Below are 21,319 nucleotides of genomic sequence, written 5' to 3' on the forward strand. Positions count from 1 at the left end.
AGGTGTAGGGCCAATCTCACCCATACGGACACGTTAGGCTCAATTAATTTATGTTCTCCTACATTATAAGATGAAAGTAAAATAAAGCGTTTCATTGGGAGTTTTAATGATTACGAAAAAAAATACCATTTTATTTCTAAAGATAAAATAAAAAATAAACTAAAGTGCGATGAGTGATTTTTACTTTCAGCGAGTGCTCCGCTGTTCAATGGTGCGCAAACACAATACATAGATATTACATGAACTAACAAGTAGAAACTTGTAAAACATAGGTAATAATATGCAACATGAAACCTCAAAATTTCTCTCTTAGGTGAGTCTTCAAGATGCAACTTTTCGTATAATAAATAATAGAAAGAAAACCTGACGTGATAAATTATTATTGAAACGCGAGATTTCCTGGGAAATTTTATTTTTCCGGGATTTTTCTCGTAGGGAATAAACGGCGGGAATCCTGGGAAAACGGGATTCTGGGATCCCGGGAAAGAAACCCTACTGATAATGATTGCTAAAAGCTGTTGAAAACATTAGTTTCTCATTAATTTTTATGTTTCTTTGGCTGCATTTTTTATTTTTTTTTTGTTTGTGTTATACTTTATTTGTGTTTGTGAAATTTAATTTGTAATAATAATTTATGACATATATTTTTGATTTATGGCATTTATTATAGAGCAGAAGACAGAGAATTGCTTATTCATTGAAACCTCAACCAGAAGGTGAAACTTTTACTTTAATAATACCATTGACTGATAAAGGATGGCGCTATTTTAAGAAATCTGGTAAACTTGGTCGAAAAGTCGGACGTAAAGTATTTCTGATGATCTTAAATGACCTTACTAGATTGCTTATTAGAATGAGATTTCATACAGATCAAACAGAAGGAATGTAAGACTATTTTAATATATATTCTTTTTCAATTTTAATTTAATTGATTAAGTGATTGAGTTTAAGGGAGAGAATTATAATATTAATTTTGCTTACTTGGGTCTCTATATTTATGAGATCTGTATTCATGGATTATTTTGCAATGGTACTCTTGACATTTATCACATTAAAAAGTTGACTGCTACACATTGTATTTATGGGTAATGTATGATGATGGGACTTGTTTATCTTCATTCTTGCAGTGAGCATCATCTTGATAGGATGGCTTGTGACCTTTGTGTGTTATGTATGCCTGGTAAATACCTTTGTGTGTACCACATGAAGTTTTCCAGGGCTTCTTCATGTTAGTAACACCTAAATAGGGACCAGATTCACATAAAAATCTTCCTGGAATGCATCCCCTCAACAGATTGCTTGGTGTGACATTGCTGTAACCAAATAAAGCAAACTAATTCTATTAATTTTTTATAAACATGATATTTACAAGAATACTTCCTATGCAGTTTATACACTCTGTTGCAAAATATAAACACTTTATTATCACATAAAAGCAATTCTTTTGGTATTTTTACAAGATTTTTTTATTTAAACAAGTTATATGAAGTATTTTGAATGCTAAGGTTAGCAACTTCGATCACATGCGGGGCCATCATGATCTATCCAACACAGATCACTTGTCAAATGTAGGCCAGTATTAATTAGTTGTCATTGACCATTCTCTCAATTCTCTTGTCCAAGAGGAGTTCAACAACTACATTTGATTGAATTACTTCAATCCCCTTTTGCAACAGTCTGTAATGTATACACAAAAGTACATACCAAGGAAAGGAACATACAAAAATACATAAAAAAGAATTATAAAAAAGAATATCGTTATTTTTGCATATGATGAACAAGGTTCTGTCTGGATTCCGACCCCCATCAGTCAAAAAAAAAAAAAAAATGTAACAATACATCTTATGCTAGCAATAAACATGGGAAAATGGCAATTTGTATGTGGTTTGTGACATAAAAAATGTGTACAAATAAGTTTTATGGTAGAGATAAAATAAACTATAAGGCTTAAAAACTAACTTAATAATATAGAAAAAGGGAGGTGATAGATATAGAAAAATATAAGGAAATAGGATTAGTAGAAAGCAGGATTCCCAGGCTCCATAGTAATCTTGGGTGTTATGCCAATTTTGTATTTCTTGGGAGGAAAAATGGTCTTCCATTGCCAATCTTGCCTTGGTAACTTGTATAGGCTCCTCTCTCTCTATTGTAACCACGATAGAGTTACCCTTTAAACTTTCCAATCCTCTTCTCATCTCCAGTTGATGCTGAACCATGACCTTTCACATCCTTTCCTATTGACCCCCCAAGCCAAGAGTTTCTCCACTCCTTAGCCCTTAGGGCCTCTTTCCTTTCTTTTTGTTCTAAGAATTGGTCATCACCACCCAGGGGGAAAGGGTTAGGAAAGAAAATTCTAGAAGAAATATAACAATAGAACAAAGAACAGTGAAGAAAACTACAACTAAACTTAAATTAATATATACAAAATATGGTGTACAGCCACAGTCCCTCCTTTCTTTGGATGAGTGGTATAGTGGCATTCAAATAGGAAAATTACATAATACAAGATTACTGGCCAGCACAAAATATGTTTTAAGTGGTTTTTGAGGGTGCTGAGTTTAAATATTTGGTCCACTTTTTGCGAAATTTGATTCATTGGCAGATTACCATTTCAGATTTGATATTCAGATGTGAATGATACAGTTTCTTAGAGATAGCATTAGAAAAAGTTATGATATCTTACAACATTTAAGATGAAATTGCACCATTTCGTACTACCTGAGAATCTCAAAAAAATATGACAATACTGGATTAAAATAACCAAACTCTTTATATGGTTTTTGTTTTAATGTTTATTATATTATGGTATTTGATTTATATAACTACAAAGATTATCTTATGTTAGGGTTTATCATACCAAGTGACCAATATAATATATTTTTCAAATTCTTTCTTCCTCTGGTAAAAATATATGGCCAGGATTACAAAAAACATACACAAGACAATACATACAAATGTGTCTTTATTCCAATCCAGTCCTTTCAAATTCATAGTCTTAAAAGAATCTTTTTAAAGATTTTTTTGTAATGATTAATTCATCCTGGCCATATATTTTTACCAAAAGTATATTTTTAATTTTATATGAAGTGCTATCACCAGAGAGATATTTTAACTATTTTACATTTAGAGGTGGATGAGCATCTTATAAAGAAAAGTCAACTCCGCCGTGAAATTGTTAATTCCTGAAATGTGCGTTTGAAAAGACTGGATTGGAATAGACACATTTGTATGTATTGTCTTAGAAGAATCTTTTTAAAGATTTCTTTTTGTAATGATTTCTTCCTCTATTGCACACAATTTAAAGAATTTTTAAAATTTGTTAGATTGATCACTTGGTATGGTAAACCCTTACATAAGATAACCTTTGTAATTATATAAATCAAACACTACAATATAATATAATAGAAAGGTTAGAAGTGCGAAAGAATCTTTAATAATTTTAATCTTTGTTGTTATTTTTTGCCTGGACAATGCTGGGCTTATCTGCTAGTATTTATATATAATGAGTCAGTTTTTAGTATGGCAGATTTGAAAAAAATATTAAAAAATTGTATATTTATTGATTCCTTTACACCAGTGATTTCCAAACTTTTTCGATCCACCTCCTCCTTTGTTCCATAAAGTTATACCCAATGCCCCCTAACCCATTTTCTATTGTGTGAGAAAGGATTGAAAATATTCTTAGGAAAACTTTTCTACAAGTCTCACACTTTGTGCCCTTACCGTACATTGTTCTCAACATCTGGAAACCGTTAAACGCAATATTTCTTCTTATCAGTTTAACAGAGGAAAGGGAACGGTTTTCAGTGACCCTAATTTTGCCTTTGGTCACCGTTCAATACACTGCCTTCAGCGCCCCCTAGATTTACTCATTGCCCACAAGGGGGCGTTATTGCCCACTTTGAGAAATGCTGCTTTACACAATATAGAATACATATATTATTACACTTTACTGTAATTGTGATGAAAAACTAATTATTTTTGTACAAATATGAAATAAAATGCATTATTTTTAATATTAACTATCATTGTATTTTAAGAAGAAATTTTTTCTAGATTGGTGAGTGTTGAAATGGAAGTTGCAACAGAGTATTCAAGTAATTTTAAGAAACTGAAATCAGTAGAAAAGTGTCAATGTCCACCAAATTTTGCAGGATTGTCATGTGAGGTATTAATTTATATGCATTATTGTAACTCTTTTATGCTGACTTTTAAAAAATCACAAAGTAATTCAAATAAATTTATTTATATTGAATGTTTAATGGAATTTTAGATACATTTATTTACTATTTATTTTTAAAGTTACTAATTTACTTATTTTTTAAATTACAAATTTTTTAGTAACTTTGTTAACTTCAAATTACTTATATTTTTAATGTAAATCTTTTAACTTACCTTTAATTTTTATTTTTAAGATAACTTTCTCATTAAATAAAATAGGATTTTTATAATTCTTTTAATTTGGTTGTTTGGTTTGTGAGATTGACCAGAAAGATCTCTGAAATGATAAAAAACAAAAAATGAAGTTTTGAGAAAATATTATTTCCTAACACAAGTAACTGAATTAGTTATCTTAAATTGACTCTCATTTTTAAAAATGCTTTATTAAAATGAAAGATTTTATTTTTGATTTATCTTGAATTAAGGGATTTAAGCATTTTGTTTCAATAAGAAATTAAAAAATTTTTAATTAATATGTCATCTTAATGTCTCAATATTATGTCCTTTGAAATCATATTTCAGGTATGACAAATACTACTTTATCTGAAAATATGATATATATTTGCAAAGTTATAGTTAAATATTGTTAATTTGTAAAACATATTTTGTTAATTGTAAAAATGATCAATAAATCAAAATAACATTAAATTGTTCAAAATATTTCTAGCAGAGTAGTAATATTTTTTTTCCAGTACAATTTCTGCAAATAGATTTTAATTTACAAGAAAATAAAAGTTTTTGTTTATTCATTAATTTGATGTTTTGTTTATTAAATATAGAATTAAGGAAGATAACAACATATACATCAACCCAATTTAATTATTAATTCCAAAAAAACTGCTGGATTATTAATTGGGATATAACAAGCCTAATTTAACAATTAGATGTAAAGCAATTTGGCTATAGATTAGCAGTTAGGCTGCCATCTAATGATAAATTTAATAATTAGAAATAAATTTAGTTTAGTAATTATTCTGGAAGCAAAGATCAGATAGATGGAGATCCAGATAGCATAACTGGCAACTCATCTGCATGATAAGCAGAAGTTGTGGGTTTTAGTCCCATTCCAGACTGATCTTTTCTTTCAGAATATTCTAAATTTAAATTAAAAATTAAATTTATTTCTAATTATTAAAGTTATCATAAGATGCTGATCTAACTGTTTACGTTTAATCAAATTATTTTACTTCTAATGATTAAATTGGCCATTTAATAATCCCACTGTTTATTTGCAATTAAGAAGTATGAAACATTTAAGAGACTGCAAAGAATCTAGATAAGAAACATAAATTTTTAACTTAGCACTATAATAAATGCAACAAATTGTAACTTGTCAAGTTTTATAAGAAAAACATTTTCAAGAATTTTTCCTAAAATTCTCTTTTTTATTATATATTATTAACTTACAAAACTGTGAATTTTCTCAATTCTTTACTTTTTTAATTATAATCTTGAGAATGAATGTAAAAATACTTGAGTGCAGCTATTTCTGTATTGATTTTTTATTCTGAAAAAACAATTTTATTGTTTCAATTAAGAGTTTAACATGGCTTTTATTAAGTTTAATATCTTGAGAAATGTTTGCTAATTTTTTACTGAAACAAGGTATTTCTTGCTGAATGATTAATCTAATAATTCTTGATATTTGTATTTTTAAGTATAACCAATTAGGATTAGAGTGATTTGAATTTATGTTATTTTAGTACTGTGATCCAGGATTTAGAAGAGTTAATAATACAATATTTATGGGAAAATGTCAGCAATGCAATTGCAATAATCATGCTGAAACTTGTGACTATTTTACTGGGAAATGCAAGGTATGATTTAATAAATCAATAATTGAAATTATTAATAGCATGTTTATGTTTTAAGAAATTAAATAGTGCTACATTAGATTAAGAGGAAAAATTACTGTAATTTATTGCATATAACCTACAAGGTCATCCATGTTTTAAGTCATTTTGAAAGTTATGTGAGTGAAAATAAAGAAAGGGGAAAGATTTACAATATATAATTTTATAATATGATGAACATGTAAATATCCTTTAAAAGTCCTTCAGAAATATTTGTTGCAGGTATACCTCTTATTCTTGGATTAAGCTTGCAGTGAGTTGTAGAGGTTTTATCAGAGGATCACAAGTTTACATCAGAGGATCTCTTCCAATTCTCCAGATTTCCAGTTGTGAACTACTTTTTTTGACACACTATCTCCCTTTTACTCAACTCATCTTTTATTCAAGTTGGATGTTCTGACCAATCAAAAATTCAGAGTTCCACCACATGATGAGAATCTTGTTGTTTGTGATTGGTGGCTGTTCTAAACACAAAGGATATCAATAGACAAATTCACTTCTACATGTATATGTTTTTATAATGTTGTTTACATATCCATTAGTCTTCTAACAACAATTCAAAGCTGTTGGTTTTTTTAAGCTAGGCTTACAGTGATTAAAACATTTGACAGTCATGATTCTGACAATATGCTCTAGCAGTTTTTCTGGTTATATGCAGGAATTTACAGTAATAGTTTTCAGCTCATTAGTAGGAAAACAGTTTTATGAGATCCTAAAGACAACATTTATGAATTATATTTTAATTAATTTATATATATATATATAAATTAATTAATTATGTTATATTAAACATATTATTATTGTAATTATTACTAATATATAATTAATATACAATGAAACCTTGTTGCATTGTTCTCATTACTTTTATTTTTCTGCATATATCATTTAATTTATTTGGTTTCGGTATTATTTTTTCTCTTTTCTATCAGTCCCTGAACTATCATTTTATAGCAGCATTGATCATTGAAAAATAATGGTCCTGATCAACATTTTTCTACATTGAAAGTTTTTTAAATTTGAAATGACAATTTAGTACTACAGGGGATGAATGCATGATAATCTTGTGTTTAAAAAATTGACACTGCCTGTGTCACCTGGATTGCCTGCTGAATGTTGAAAATTGAGTTGCCATCTGCAGCCCTCCATTATATTGTTGGTAGTATATTTAACCCATAAACAGATACTAGAATGAAAAAATTCTCTTAATTTTATCATTTTTGTTTTCCACAAGATTGAGATCTATATGTATTCTTATATAGAGCTATGCTGCTGCAAGAACCTCCTAGCATCTGGGAATATGAAGGGGGGAAGAAAAAGTAGGAAAAGAATATGGTAAACTAAAAGTTGTGCTGAATTTTGTTGAGACGCATGAAGTGCTGATGAAAGTAAATCTTTCTTTTGTATACTCAGCATGAGTGATGGTGACTGTGAAAGCATGTAACATATCGCATGACACAAAAGGGCAGGGTTACACAAATTAGATTCTAATCAAGTACCGGGCCTGGACTTAATGGGAAGCAAAATATAATGATAAAAAAAAAACACTTATATAAATGAAAAATCTGAAAGAAATTCTTTTTTGTATAATCAATGAAATCTCCACCAAAATAATTAAACAAAGAATACACTTCTTATGTGCTGATTGCTTATCAAAGAATTCCAGACAATTTGCTTAAAGGTTGTTGTCGGGAGCTACACCACACTGTTGAATGGGCGTGTTGTCTTTTTATCTGTTCACAAGTACAATTCTGCACTACCCTATTTACATATCTGCACATCACAGGATCATTTACTCATGTAAATTAGTATATTTTTGTCTTTATTTTTGAATTTAGCATATTTGGGGTTTCTTGGGAGTTTCCATTTTTAAAAAAGAAGATCCCTGAAAAGAAAATAACAATAAAAATAATGCCCAAAACATAAATGTAATGATTAGAATTTGACTCCTTACAAGCATTCTAGGCCTTAAAAATTATACTTTTAATTGAGATGTAAGATTCAGTGCTGTCTTATCCATTAGGCAGTTTAGGCACACTGCTTAGGGCCTATGAAAATTAAGGACCTACAAAATTAAAAATTGAGAAAATAGAAGTTATGGATATTAAAATAGAACATTAAATTTTTCCTCAGTCAGTTTATTTTATGTAGACTTTTCTACACTTTTTGCATGCAGAATCTTTAATAATTTCCTCAATTGGCAACTGTTTTAATATTTCACTTTTTAAGGAAAGTATAGATAAATATGATAATTTTGTTTGAGACAAATTAGGTTTTAAATGATTTTTAATATGATTTAATGTTGAAAAAGATCATTCTCCCTCAGAATTTGATTCTAAGATTGACATGTACCAGTACATTCTAAGAGTAATGTTTGTATTAGGGAAGTTGGATACTAAATTCTCTTTTTGCAGCAACAATAATTCTTGTACTGTTTTGCAATCTGAAAATAATTTAAAAAGTTAAAAGAAAAAATTTTAAAAGTGCCTAGTGCCTATAAAAAGCTTAATGTGGATCTGGTAAGGTTTGTACAAAACATATGTCAGTCAACAGTTTTTTCAGCAAGAATTAGTTTTTAAATAGACTGTAATGTATCCTATATTTCAAAGAGTAATAATCATTTATTTGTTCTTATTTTAAGGGTTTCTTGAAACTGTTATTTTCCTCTCTTTATTGTTTTTGTTTTCCATTCTTTTAAAAAATGATTCATCAAGATTTTACTTTACTTCAATTATAATATAACCATTCAACTTATTCTAATAATAAATGAGTCAATCAGTCAGTTATTACAAGCAGTATTAAGAAACGTAATAATATACTATTAGTAGTTAATTTCTTAGAGAATATTTAATTTGTTTAGCTCATATGGTAATATTTATCATGTTTAGAGATTGTAGTCATAATGTATGACCGTATCATTTAATAATAGAATTTTTTTTATATATGGAATTTTATAATACATAATTTGTTTTTGCTTTATTCTATTGATAACTATCTCTTTTATTTTATACAAATCAATAAATACTTACAATTTATACTTGTATATGTAGATTTCATTGTTTTAAACCCAATGTATTTATGCTTCATCTCAAGTATTATCCTCAAACAGTTTCTAAAAAGAACTAAACACAATAAAAAATATAATCTTACAAAAGAATTATTTTACAATTTCTTTTATATAAAATAAAATATTAAAATCAACTACAGTAAAAGCTCAATATAATGGACCACAATGAAACCAAAGAAATTGATCTATTATAATGAAAGTCTATTTTATTGTGATTATATATTATTATGTACTCATCTGTTATATTGAAAAGTCCATTACTATATAGTAAAATCACATTAAAATGGATCTTGATAATTGACCTAGAGAAAATATCTACAGTCTGTGAATGTTTTCTTCAGGTCCAGATGAAAAATCAATAAATACCTTGTTTAAGCAGATCTATCAATATTATTCTGAATATAAAGGGATTCTACTGTATATAGTAATAATGACTTGTCTGTTACTGTATATCAATATTGCAGACAATAGTCAATTAATTATATAGTGGATAAAATTTCAGTTGTAAAGTATATCAACGAGATTTTTATTAAACTTGTAAAAACAATACTTTCAAATATTTCAAAAAATAATGAATAAAAGTATTGTTTTAAGAAAGTTTGTTGCAGTTTTTCCTTTGCTTTCCAAAAATCTGAAATTGTCTGCTTACTCATAGACATTTCTTTACCAACTTCAGTTTAAGATTTTCCATCTTCAAATGGATGAATTATATCCATTTTTTTGTCTTAAATCTAAAGTCTTTCATTTTCTTTTATGATTCATGGCTTTGCTTTACACAACAAATCCAAGACTCATTACTTATAGAGAATAAGTTCTGGAATCCTGTGATAAACAGTTAGAGAGCCATTGATGGTAAAGTACCAAAAGAACTGTATTGTATTGCTTTTATGTGTAGTATATAGAATAAATTCCAAAATAAGCATTGCACCAAGATGTAGTAATTTACAATGCTGACCTAAGTTATTAGCTGAAAATTTATATGGAATGAAAATAGGCATTGAGTACTGCATATAATTCTGAGTTAGTTGTTCTGAAACTGTAGGTTGCTAACTCCTGACTTAGTAGAAAATGAAATAACGAATCTTTATCAAATGATATAAAGTGAAAATATTGCTCTTTGATTAAAATTTATCATTGTTTGCATCTAAAATCTTTAATTTCTTATTTTTGATTACTTTTATATATAGTTATTGAAATTCGACTTTTTGTTTAAATCTGAATTTTTCGTTATATCTATCTTTTTATAATTGTTCTAATGGCTAAGCTTTGATTTTTCATTTGAATTTTAATTGTTAATTTAAGTAAGATATGTTAAAATATAAATATAATTAGGCTGTTGTTATCAATGTTTATATTTATTATTTATATTAAAATTATTATTTATATTTATAGTTATTAATTAATCCATTTAATTATTATTTAGCATTAATATATATTTTATATTTATAATATTGAATTGTACTGCAATAATAGAATCATGTAGATAATTTTATTCCTTTAATGATGAGTTTTACAAAAGTAATGGAATTCCCTTTTTATTAAATTAACTAATTATTTAAAACAAGTCACCTTTGCTGGCATTCAAAGTATTCTTTTTATGAAATATATCTCTCCTAACATGCACGTATCCTCGAGAAAATTAATTCCAGAGTTTACTGTTTTCAGTTGGATATTGTTAAGAATATTCATAATCTTTGTTATTCTGATTGAAACTGTTGTCCTTAGAGTATTTTTTTTTAGTCTAGCCAATCAGATAAAATTTTTATGACTGAGAATTCAAGTGCATCTTACAGTGGTTGATTCATCAATTCAGTAATTCAATTTTTATATCTTTGATAATTGTCTTTATTGTTTAATTATGGCAGATTGTTGTGTTTTTATCTAGGAGCAGTTAGTCAGATTTCACATATTCTGCTCTTTTATTTTGAATTTTTTTAGGTTTTTTAAAACATTACTGATTAAGTAATTTTTATTTTATTTTTCATTTAAGACATTTTCATAAAGGTAAATTTTTATTGTTAATATATAAATATGTTACAACTTTACAGAGCTCTAACAATAATTTATGACTAGAACATTGCATTATCATATCAATAAAAATATATTCTAAAAAGAACCAATGGAGTCAGATAATCTATTTTTTACCATATTGCACTATTCACTGGTACACGGAAAACTGCTAGTTTTCCATTCGTTTCTGACTTTTGGAGGCTTAATAAATCCTGAGTATTTAAACTGGTATAAAAATTAAGAAAAAGGTAAACAGTTGGAGAAACGAAGTGGAAACTTAAAGTGCGGATGTCGGAACACTTGGCTGCAATATGAAATAAAATTAATACATCCCTGGTTTTTTTTGCATTGTCACATGAACAATTGTCAATTGGATATTAATAATATAAAAATAATACATAAGGAAAAAATATAGTTAAGAGAAAATTTAAAGAACATTTTGCGATAATTATGCAAAGTAATGTTATGAATTTGAATAATGAAGTGGTGCCAGCGGAATGCTGGGAAGAGTTAGTGTTATTTAAGGATTGTAAACGCGATGGTACTAGTGAGAAAGATGTGTCTTTCATGGATGTTAAAGCGTCTTCTGTTGTATCTTCTACTGAGAAAGAAGTGTCGTTTGCGGATGTTGTTCCTATTGTACATTCTGGTTGTAAGAAACCCTACTGAGGAGGCCTTAGCAGGCGAAATGCATTTGGGGTGAAGTATATTTATTAAAATAAAAATGTTTTTCTTTATGTTAACCTGTTTACCTTTTTCTTAATTTTTATACCAGTTTAAATACTCAGGATTTATTAAGCCTCCAAAAGTCAGAAACGAATGGAAAACTAGCAGTTTTCCGTGTACTAGTGAATAGTGCAATACGGTAAAAAATTGCATTATCATTTTTACTTATAGGATTTAATCTAATCCTATAAGTAAAAATGTTTTAGTATAATTATTTTAAAAAAGATTTAAAAATATATAAAGTTATATGACTATCTTGTAGGACTATTTTTTATAATTAACAATAAAAACTTGCTTTTAAAAAATTTAGCTAAAAAATTTTAAAATACTACTATGATATTTAACAATTTGTATTTTTTTAAAATATCTATAGTGTAAATGTCAATTAAATTTAAAGTGAAATTAAGCTGATTTTTTTAAATTTTAAAATCGAATATTAAATGAAAATTATGACTGACTGAATTTCATAGTTAAATTTTTCATTATTCATAAACTAAGTAAAATATTGATATATTAAATAGTTCTTTAAATTTTTGCTTAAACCAATTTTTGTTTATAAAATACATTTAAATTTATTAATAGATATCAAACTTAAAAGTATATTTTGTGGTATTCATATATCTTATGTACAGAATTGCCTGCATAATACAACTGGACCAATATGCAATATTTGTGAAGTAGGTTTTTACGGAAATCCACTCTTTGGAACACCAGAAGATTGTCAAAAATGTAAATGTCCATTGGAAAATAGAGAAAATAATTTCTCACCAACATGTTTGACTATCACAAAATTATATGGCAAAGTTGATTATATTTGTACAGCTTGCCCTATGGGTTATGAAGGAGACAAGTGCGAAAGGTGAATTGATGCATATTCTATTTTTTAGATCATTGTAATTTTCTATTTAATTTAATACTTTATTGTTATTGTATTTCTTTATTCTATTTATATATTAATAATTGTTACAGATTGATTAAATTGATACAGATGAGTTGAATGTCTCATCTACTTACATTTGAGACTGAATTGTCTTAAAATAAAATTGCAGACTTTTTCACTTGATAAATTTTATTTGCTATAATTTTTAATTAGAAATTATGTAATGTATGTATCTTTATTTAATCTGTATGTAAATCTGTATTTAATTGTTTTATAAGATTGCCAGAAATGAATGCCAAAGAAGGTGGTCTTAAACAGGACTGGCTCAAGCATCTCTGGGCCATATTGATAAATTTATTTAGTAAAAAAAAAATATGTAACAGAGTTTCAATTTATTTATCTCAAAATTTATTATTCTATCATTTATAATTTTTTACTTATAGATTTGTTAATAAATACTTTTCTTGAAAAATTACATATATAAACTGAAAAATAAACACTGACTTTTATTATTCAACTTGTCTTTAGATTAAAACGAAACTGAAATTTGAAAAAGCAAAATAAACATTTTCATACATTCAAAATTTTAATTATATTATTATATGAATGTACATATTGGTAACAAAAAATTGTTACCTATATGTACATTCATATAATATTATAATTAGAACAGAATAGTTCAACAAATACAATTTTGTTGAACTATTCTGTTTGTTATATGTACTGTACTGTACATTAATATAATATTCTAATTAAAATCTTCAGTATATTAAAATATTTGCTGAAGATTAACTAAAAATTAACTAATTAAAATATTAGTTAATTTATTGTTTTGAAAATTTTGTTATTGAATATATTTGAATGTTACTTTTGTTCTTTTTAACTATTGTGCTTGTTGTGCAGCATTCTATTTTTGGATGATCAATACAAAACCTTCCTCACTTATTTCTAGCCGTTTATACATGAGTACGAACATTTTCGGCCTTCTTAATAGGCCTTCTTCAGGTGCACTGTGGTCTGTTAGAGTGTCGGTTGGTAGAAGTTTAAATGTTGTCAATGCTTACATAGGTATCATCTTACTAGTGACGTCATTGTTGATGATAGGTATAGACGATACCGAGGGCAAAAAATTCCTTCTTTTTGTAAAAAAGGGGAGGTGTGCAGATTTTTACCAAAAGAAGGAATTTTTTATTCACTTCTGTTCATTGGTCTCAGTCCGCGTGTTTGCTTCATCGTGGAAGGATCTTGCTCGATAAAGGAAATCTTGAGGTATTATCAGAAAGTGACTGATTTTATTGAAAAGAAACATCCCAAAAAGGTTCACACTTGCTGTATTGCTGCTCGGAGTAATGACATTTGCCTAAGTCATTTTAGAAACATTTTAAAAAGTAGGCAAAGCCAAACCTCTTTGGATAGATATTTTACCCAGCAACCTCTATCAAGTGAAAGTGCTGGTGGAAGTGAAGGAAAGAAAGCAAAAAGCAGTGAATAAAAAATTTTAAAAAATATATAAAACAGAAAAGTTAAAAAATTAGTGTTAAGTTATTTTTAAGTTATTGTTACATTATGTTATGTAAGTTAAGTTTTAGTATCATTTCCCTTCTCCCTCTCCTCTGCCACCAGTTTACACTTCCACTGTCATCTATCCTCGAAGTGCAAATAAAACTACATTTTTTTTTAGTCAATTATTATTCTATTATGGTTATTTATACATTTACAACTACAAAATGCATTTTTCAATGTTTTCCTTACTAAAGTTATTTTTTTTTCAATGTACTACTTAGCTTTAATTTGAGTGTGTTTTTCATATTGGAACGGATTATTTGGTTTTACATGTAATCATATAGAGAAAAATGGTTCACCTTATTGTAGCTGTTAATTTAAAGCAAGAGTAATACTGCATGAAAGTTCATAAATAGGCCTCCAGGCTGCCAGAGATATGGACACTTTGAAATCGGCATATCAAGTTATCGGCAGTCTGGAGGTCTATTTATGAACTTTCATGCAGTATTACTCTGTTGCTCTACATTAACAACTGTAATTTGTTTTGCCTATATACTGTATATTCTATAATATTTATAGGTTAGTTATATATTTGATGCAATTAAATCAATATTAGTTGCAACTCAAAACTTTTTTATTCTAAGTATATTGTATTCTAAATTTAATAAGTTAAGATATCATTTACAATGTTTAAAGAAATCTAAAATATGTATAATCTGAATGCTATTTATTTAATTCTATCTGATTATTATGAGATAAATCAAAAATATGCATCATCTAATGTAAGATCAAATATTTTTTCTTTTATAATTCTCTGCATGTTTAAGATAGATTAAAGGCATGTGTATTAGAAATGAAACGTTGAATAAATTAAAATGGTAAACAAGTGTTAGTCTAGATTAGATACCACTTGACTAGGAATAAATATTTGTATATTAATTTTGATTAGTAGAAAAGTATCATAGTATCATAGATTTAAAATTTGATGTCATTTTATTGTTATATTGTAACATTATTAATCTGAATAGAATATTAAAAATAAAGATAAAACAAAAGATTATGATGATGGTGATGGTGATACACATACACAACATATCAATACTAGCATACTTGAAATTAAGAAATTTTTACTAACATTTTCATCCATTTATAACTGGCATCTTCAGGTATGTAATTCAGAATGAAATGGTTACATTAAAATCAAATGTGTTTTTACAAACGATTTACAAGACAAGTTTTAATTGTTTCGGGAACAAAGTACATCTACAGTTTAAAATTATTTCTCATATACGTTACAAAACAATTTAAAATTATTTTCTGAACAAATTACATATTGTAGCCATTTTGTTCTGCATTATATATCTGAAGATGTCTGTTATAAATGGATGAAAATATTAGTAAAAAATTTCTTAATTTCAAGTGTGCTAGTATCGGTATGTTGTATATGTATATTCTCTCCCAGTATTGGAGAGTTATTGAATGATAATAAAAATTTTTGAGAAACTTAAATATCAAGATAGAATATTTGAATGAATTAGTTAAATATTTCAATTAGAAATGTGTAAAAAAAGTAAAGTACACTTATTAATGTTTTAAATGTTTTCAATTATTCACTAGTTTTTCTTCTGAAATTATTTGGATTTTCAAAAAATTAATCTTAGATTAATAAGATAACAATTAAATGAATAAATATTGGTTTTATGCTAATTGCTTTTTAAAATAGATGTTTTAAATGCTTATGTAATAACCAAGTGGCTGATTTTCTTACTAAAAAATAATACTTGAAGTATAAATCTTAATATATTAACTAAATATTCTTTTAGAATAGAATAAGTTTAGTAATATTTGTATTAGATAGGGTAAATGTGATTCCAATAAGCTTACATAATTAGATTATTTAGCTTGGTTTAGTTAATGTAAATTTGAATATTATTTACATTCAACATACTTATTGTTTAAAAAATCTGGACTTTAATTTTTTGAATTATGATATATGATTGACATAAAATGTTTTCAGTTTAAGCATTATTTATTTAATATCTTATAAACTATAATTAAGTATAATATTGTATGATAATATATATATAATATAATATAATGTGAAATTAATGAACATTTTTAAATTTTAGATGTGGTTATGGATTTTTTGGTAACCCTATGATTCCAGGAAGTTATTGCCAAAAATGTGATTGCAGTGGTAATGCAGATATATCTGATCCAAATTATTGCAATCAGTTGACAGGGCAGTGTTTGAAATGTGTTAATAATACATCTGGGTGGAACTGTCATGAATGTGCAGAAAATTATTTTGGTAATGCATTACTGCATAATTGTCAGCGTAAGTAATTTTTGGTTCTAATATTTCATTAAAGCTTAATTTTTAACATTTTGAAATGTGTATTTTGAAATTTTCATAATAGTTTTTCAAGAATAAATGAAAAATAGTTAACTTGTATTTAGCATCTTAAATATATTCTGTTTAAATTTAAGGAATACTCAGGAGTATTAAGCATGTAGAATGTATCTCCAACCTAAGGCCTGTGGGCCAGAACAGTTCCCAAGTAGTGACTCACTTAAGATTTAATCTTGGGGAGTCAAGTTGAACAAATAAAAGAATTTTTAATGCAAATTCAATAAAATTCCCATCTTATGTGACTGGTAATTCATAAGTAATATAGAAATAGAACACATGACACAATATAAATAAAAAAATAAATTTTAATTAGGAAAATATTTTTGAAAAATTTATCAGTGTTTATTTTCCTTTTACTTTGGGAAATGCCACGGCCCCTTGGCTCACCTCCTGAGTGTGCCACTGTCCCAAAGCATGCAGTGTTTTTTACCAATATATTTTATCAACATTCAAACTAGTTCAAAGCATATAAAGTTCAAAAAGTCAACTAGAATTAAAAAACCTTGCTACAAATGATTTTTATAAAAATCTATTTAAAGAAATGAGTTTGTTAAATTTTTACAAATCTCTGCCAGAAAAGAATTTTAAGTCCTTAACAAGTTTTCGTGAAAATATTTTCTAATTTTGTCTTCACGTATACCTTTTCAAAAGTGAAATATAGAAAATCTAAATATCAGATGGTACCACCTAATGAATAACTAAAGGAGATTTTAATATTAGGAGCCACAGAATGTTAATAATGAACTTTAAAAAAGCAGTTGCAAACTTTACATTGATTTATGTCCATTCAGAAATAAAAAATTCTTAATCTTTGACTATATCTTTTGTATTTGGCTCAAAACATCTTTTATGACTCATATGACTTTTTTCGTAAAGAGGTTGGAGACCTTTGATGTAGAAGATTGGTTTCTATTGTATCTTGATATAGATTATTCCATTCTGTAATAAAATAGGGACATAAAAATATTGAGGGTCTCACTAAGAAATACTAAGAATATATATTTAAAACAATATACAGTATTGAGGTTATATTAATAATAATACCATTGAATGAAAATCACAAAACATTAGGACTTCACAACATCATATACATCCCACTGCAGAAGGTTACCCTATGCAGAGTACAGGATTATACAAGCATAACAATCTGAATTTTGAATGTCAATGTTTGGTTAACCAAATATTGATAAATTTGTTTGCATAAAATATTTCATGAATAGTTAATTTTCTAAACTTATTACATTCTTTTACTTTTAAAATTTTAAAATAATCTTTATTTTTTATATTTATAAGTTAATTAAGTTNAGTTTTCCATTCGTTTCTGACTTTTGGAGGCTTAATAAATCCTGAGTATTTAAACTGGTATAAAAATTAAGAAAAAGGTAAACAGTTGGAGAAACGAAGTGGAAACTTAAAGTGCGGATGTCGGAACACTTGGCTGCAATATGAAATAAAATTAATACATCCCTGGTTTTTTTTGCATTGTCACATGAACAATTGTCAATTGGATATTAATAATATAAAAATAATACATAAGGAAAAAATATAGTTAAGAGAAAATTTAAAGAACATTTTGCGATAATTATGCAAACTTACAAAAGAATTATTTTACAATTTCTTTTATATAAAATAAAATATTAAAATCAACTACAGTAAAAGCTCAATATAATGGACCACAATGAAACCAAAGAAATTGATCTATTATAATGAAAGTCTATTTTATTGTGATTATATATTATTATGTACTCATCTGTTATATTGAAAAGTCCATTACTATATAGTAAAATCACATTAAAATGGATCTTGATAATTGACCTAGAGAAAATATCTACAGTCTGTGAATGTTTTCTTCAGGTCCAGATGAAAAATCAATAAATACCTTGTTTAAGCAGATCTATCAATATTATTCTGAATATAAAGGGATTCTACTGTATATAGTAATAATGACTTGTCTGTTACTGTATATCAATATTGCAGACAATAGTCAATTAATTATATAGTGGATAAAATTTCAGTTGTAAAGTATATCAACGAGATTTTTATTAAACTTGTAAAAACAATACTTTCAAATATTTCAAAAAATAATGAATAAAAGTATTGTTTTAAGAAAGTTTGTTGCAGTTTTTCCTTTGCTTTCCAAAAATCTGAAATTGTCTGCTTACTCATAGACATTTCTTTACCAACTTCAGTTTAAGATTTTCCATCTTCAAATGGATGAATTATATCCATTTTTTTGTCTTAAATCTAAAGTCTTTCATTTTCTTTTATGATTCATGGCTTTGCTTTACACAACAAATCCAAGACTCATTACTTACAGAGAATAAGTTCTGGAATCCTGTGATAAACAGTTAGAGAGCCATTGATGGTAAAGTACCAAAAGAACTGTATTGTATTGCTTTTATGTGTAGTATATAGAATAAATTCCAAAATAAGCATTGCACCAAGATGTAGTAATTTACAATGCTGACCTAAGTTATTAGCTGAAAATTTATATGGAATGAAAATAGGCATTGAGTACTGCATATAATTCTGAGTTAGTTGTTCTGAAACTGTAGGTTGCTAACTCCTGACTTAGTAGAAAATGAAATAACGAATCTTTATCAAATGATATAAAGTGAAAATATTGCTCTTTGATTAAAATTTATCATTGTTTGCATCTAAAATCTTTAATTTCTTATTTTTGATTACTTTTATATATAGTTATTGAAATTCGACTTTTTGTTTAAATCTGAATTTTTCGTTATATCTATCTTTTTATAATTGTTCTAATGGCTAAGCTTTGATTTTTCATTTGAATTTTAATTGTTAATTTAAGTAAGATATGTTAAAATATAAATATAATTAGGCTGTTGTTATCAATGTTTATATTTATTATTTATATTAAAATTATTATTTATATTTATAGTTATTAATTAATCCATTTAATTATTATTTAGCATTAATATATATTTTATATTTATAATATTGAATTGTACTGCAATAATAGAATCATGTAGATAATTTTATTCCTTTAATGATGAGTTTTACAAAAGTAATGGAATTCCCTTTTTATTAAATTAACTAATTATTTAAAACAAGTCACCTTTGCTGGCATTCAAAGTATTCTTTTTATGAAATATATCTCTCCTAACATGCACGTATCCTCGAGAAAATTAATTCCAGAGTTTACTGTTTTCAGTTGGATATTGTTAAGAATATTCATAATCTTTGTTATTCTGATTGAAACTGTTGTCCTTAGAGTATTTTTTTTTAGTCTAGCCAATCAGATAAAATTTTTATGACTGAGAATTCAAGTGCATCTTACAGTGGTTGATTCATCAATTCAGTAATTCAATTTTTATATCTTTGATAATTGTCTTTATTGTTTAATTATGGCAGATTGTTGTGTTTTTATCTAGGAGCAGTTAGTCAGATTTCACATATTCTGCTCTTTTATTTTGAATTTTTTTAGGTTTTTTAAAACATTACTGATTAAGTAATTTTTATTTTATTTTTCATTTAAGACATTTTCATAAAGGTAAATTTTTATTGTTAATATATAAATATGTTACAACTTTACAGAGCTCTAACAATAATTTATGACTAGAACATTGCATTATCATATCAATAAAAATATATTCTAAAAAGAACCAATGGAGTCAGATAATCTATTTTTTACCATATTGCACTATTCACTGGTACACGGAAAACTGCTAGTTTTCCATTCGTTTCTGACTTTTGGAGGCTTAATAAATCCTGAGTATTTAAACTGGTATAAAAATTAAGAAAAAGGTAAACAGTTGGAGAAACGAAGTGGAAACTTAAAGTGCGGATGTCGGAACACTTGGCTGCAATATGAAATAAAATTAATACATCCCTGGTTTTTTTTGCATTGTCACATGAACAATTGTCAATTGGATATTAATAATATAAAAATAATACATAAGGAAAAAATATAGTTAAGAGAAAATTTAAAGAACATTTTGCGATAATTATGCAAAGTAATGTTATGAATTTGAATAATGAAGTGGTGCCAGCGGAATGCTGGGAAGAGTTAGTGTTATTTAAGGATTGTAAACGCGATGGTACTAGTGAGAAAGATGTGTCTTTCATGGATGTTAAAGCGTCTTCTGTTGTATCTTCTACTGAGAAAGAAGTGTCGTTTGCGGATGTTGTTCCTATTGTACATTCTGGTTGTAAGAAACCCTACTGAGGAGGCCTTAGCAGGCGAAATGCATTTGGGGTGAAGTATATTTATTAAAATAAAAATGTTTTTCTTTATGTTAACCTGTTTACCTTTTTCTTAATTTTTATACCAGTTTAAATACTCAGGATTTATTAAGCCTCCAAAAGTCAGAAACGAATGGAAAACTAGCAGTTTTCCGTGTACTAGTGAATAGTGCAATACGGTAAAAAATTGCATTATCATTTTTACTTATAGGATTTAATCTAATCCTATAAGTAAAAATGTTTTAGTATAATTATTTTAAAAAAGATTTAAAAATATATAAAGTTATATGACTATCTTGTAGGACTATTTTTTATAATTAACAATAAAAACTTGCTTTTAAAAAATTTAGCTAAAAAATTTTAAAATACTACTATGATATTTAACAATTTGTATTTTTTTAAAATATCTATAGTGTAAATGTCAATTAAATTTAAAGTGA

The 21,319-nt window shown here is 26.7% G+C and overlaps 1 protein-coding gene across 1 annotated transcript in view; it reads left to right on the forward strand.

The window, feature by feature from the left end:
• Nucleotides 1-21,319, forward strand: part of LOC111618236 (laminin subunit alpha-1-like) — a 270,556-nt gene that overhangs the window by 75,007 nt on the left and 174,230 nt on the right. The window contains exons 15-20 of the mRNA XM_023359721.1: nt 671-885; nt 4,057-4,168; nt 5,925-6,038; nt 12,507-12,733; nt 16,387-16,595; nt 20,678-20,832. Coding sequence (XP_023215489.1) covers nt 671-885; nt 4,057-4,168; nt 5,925-6,038; nt 12,507-12,733; nt 16,387-16,595; nt 20,678-20,832 — 1,032 coding nt within the window. The remainder of the gene's footprint in view (nt 1-670; nt 886-4,056; nt 4,169-5,924; nt 6,039-12,506; nt 12,734-16,386; nt 16,596-20,677; nt 20,833-21,319) is intronic.

The sequence above is a fragment of the Centruroides sculpturatus genome, unplaced genomic scaffold, assembly GCF_000671375.1.
Source record: "Centruroides sculpturatus isolate CEXI.00-Female unplaced genomic scaffold, Cexi_2.0 scaffold205, whole genome shotgun sequence".
Classification (NCBI taxonomy): domain Eukaryota; kingdom Metazoa; phylum Arthropoda; class Arachnida; order Scorpiones; family Buthidae; genus Centruroides; species Centruroides sculpturatus.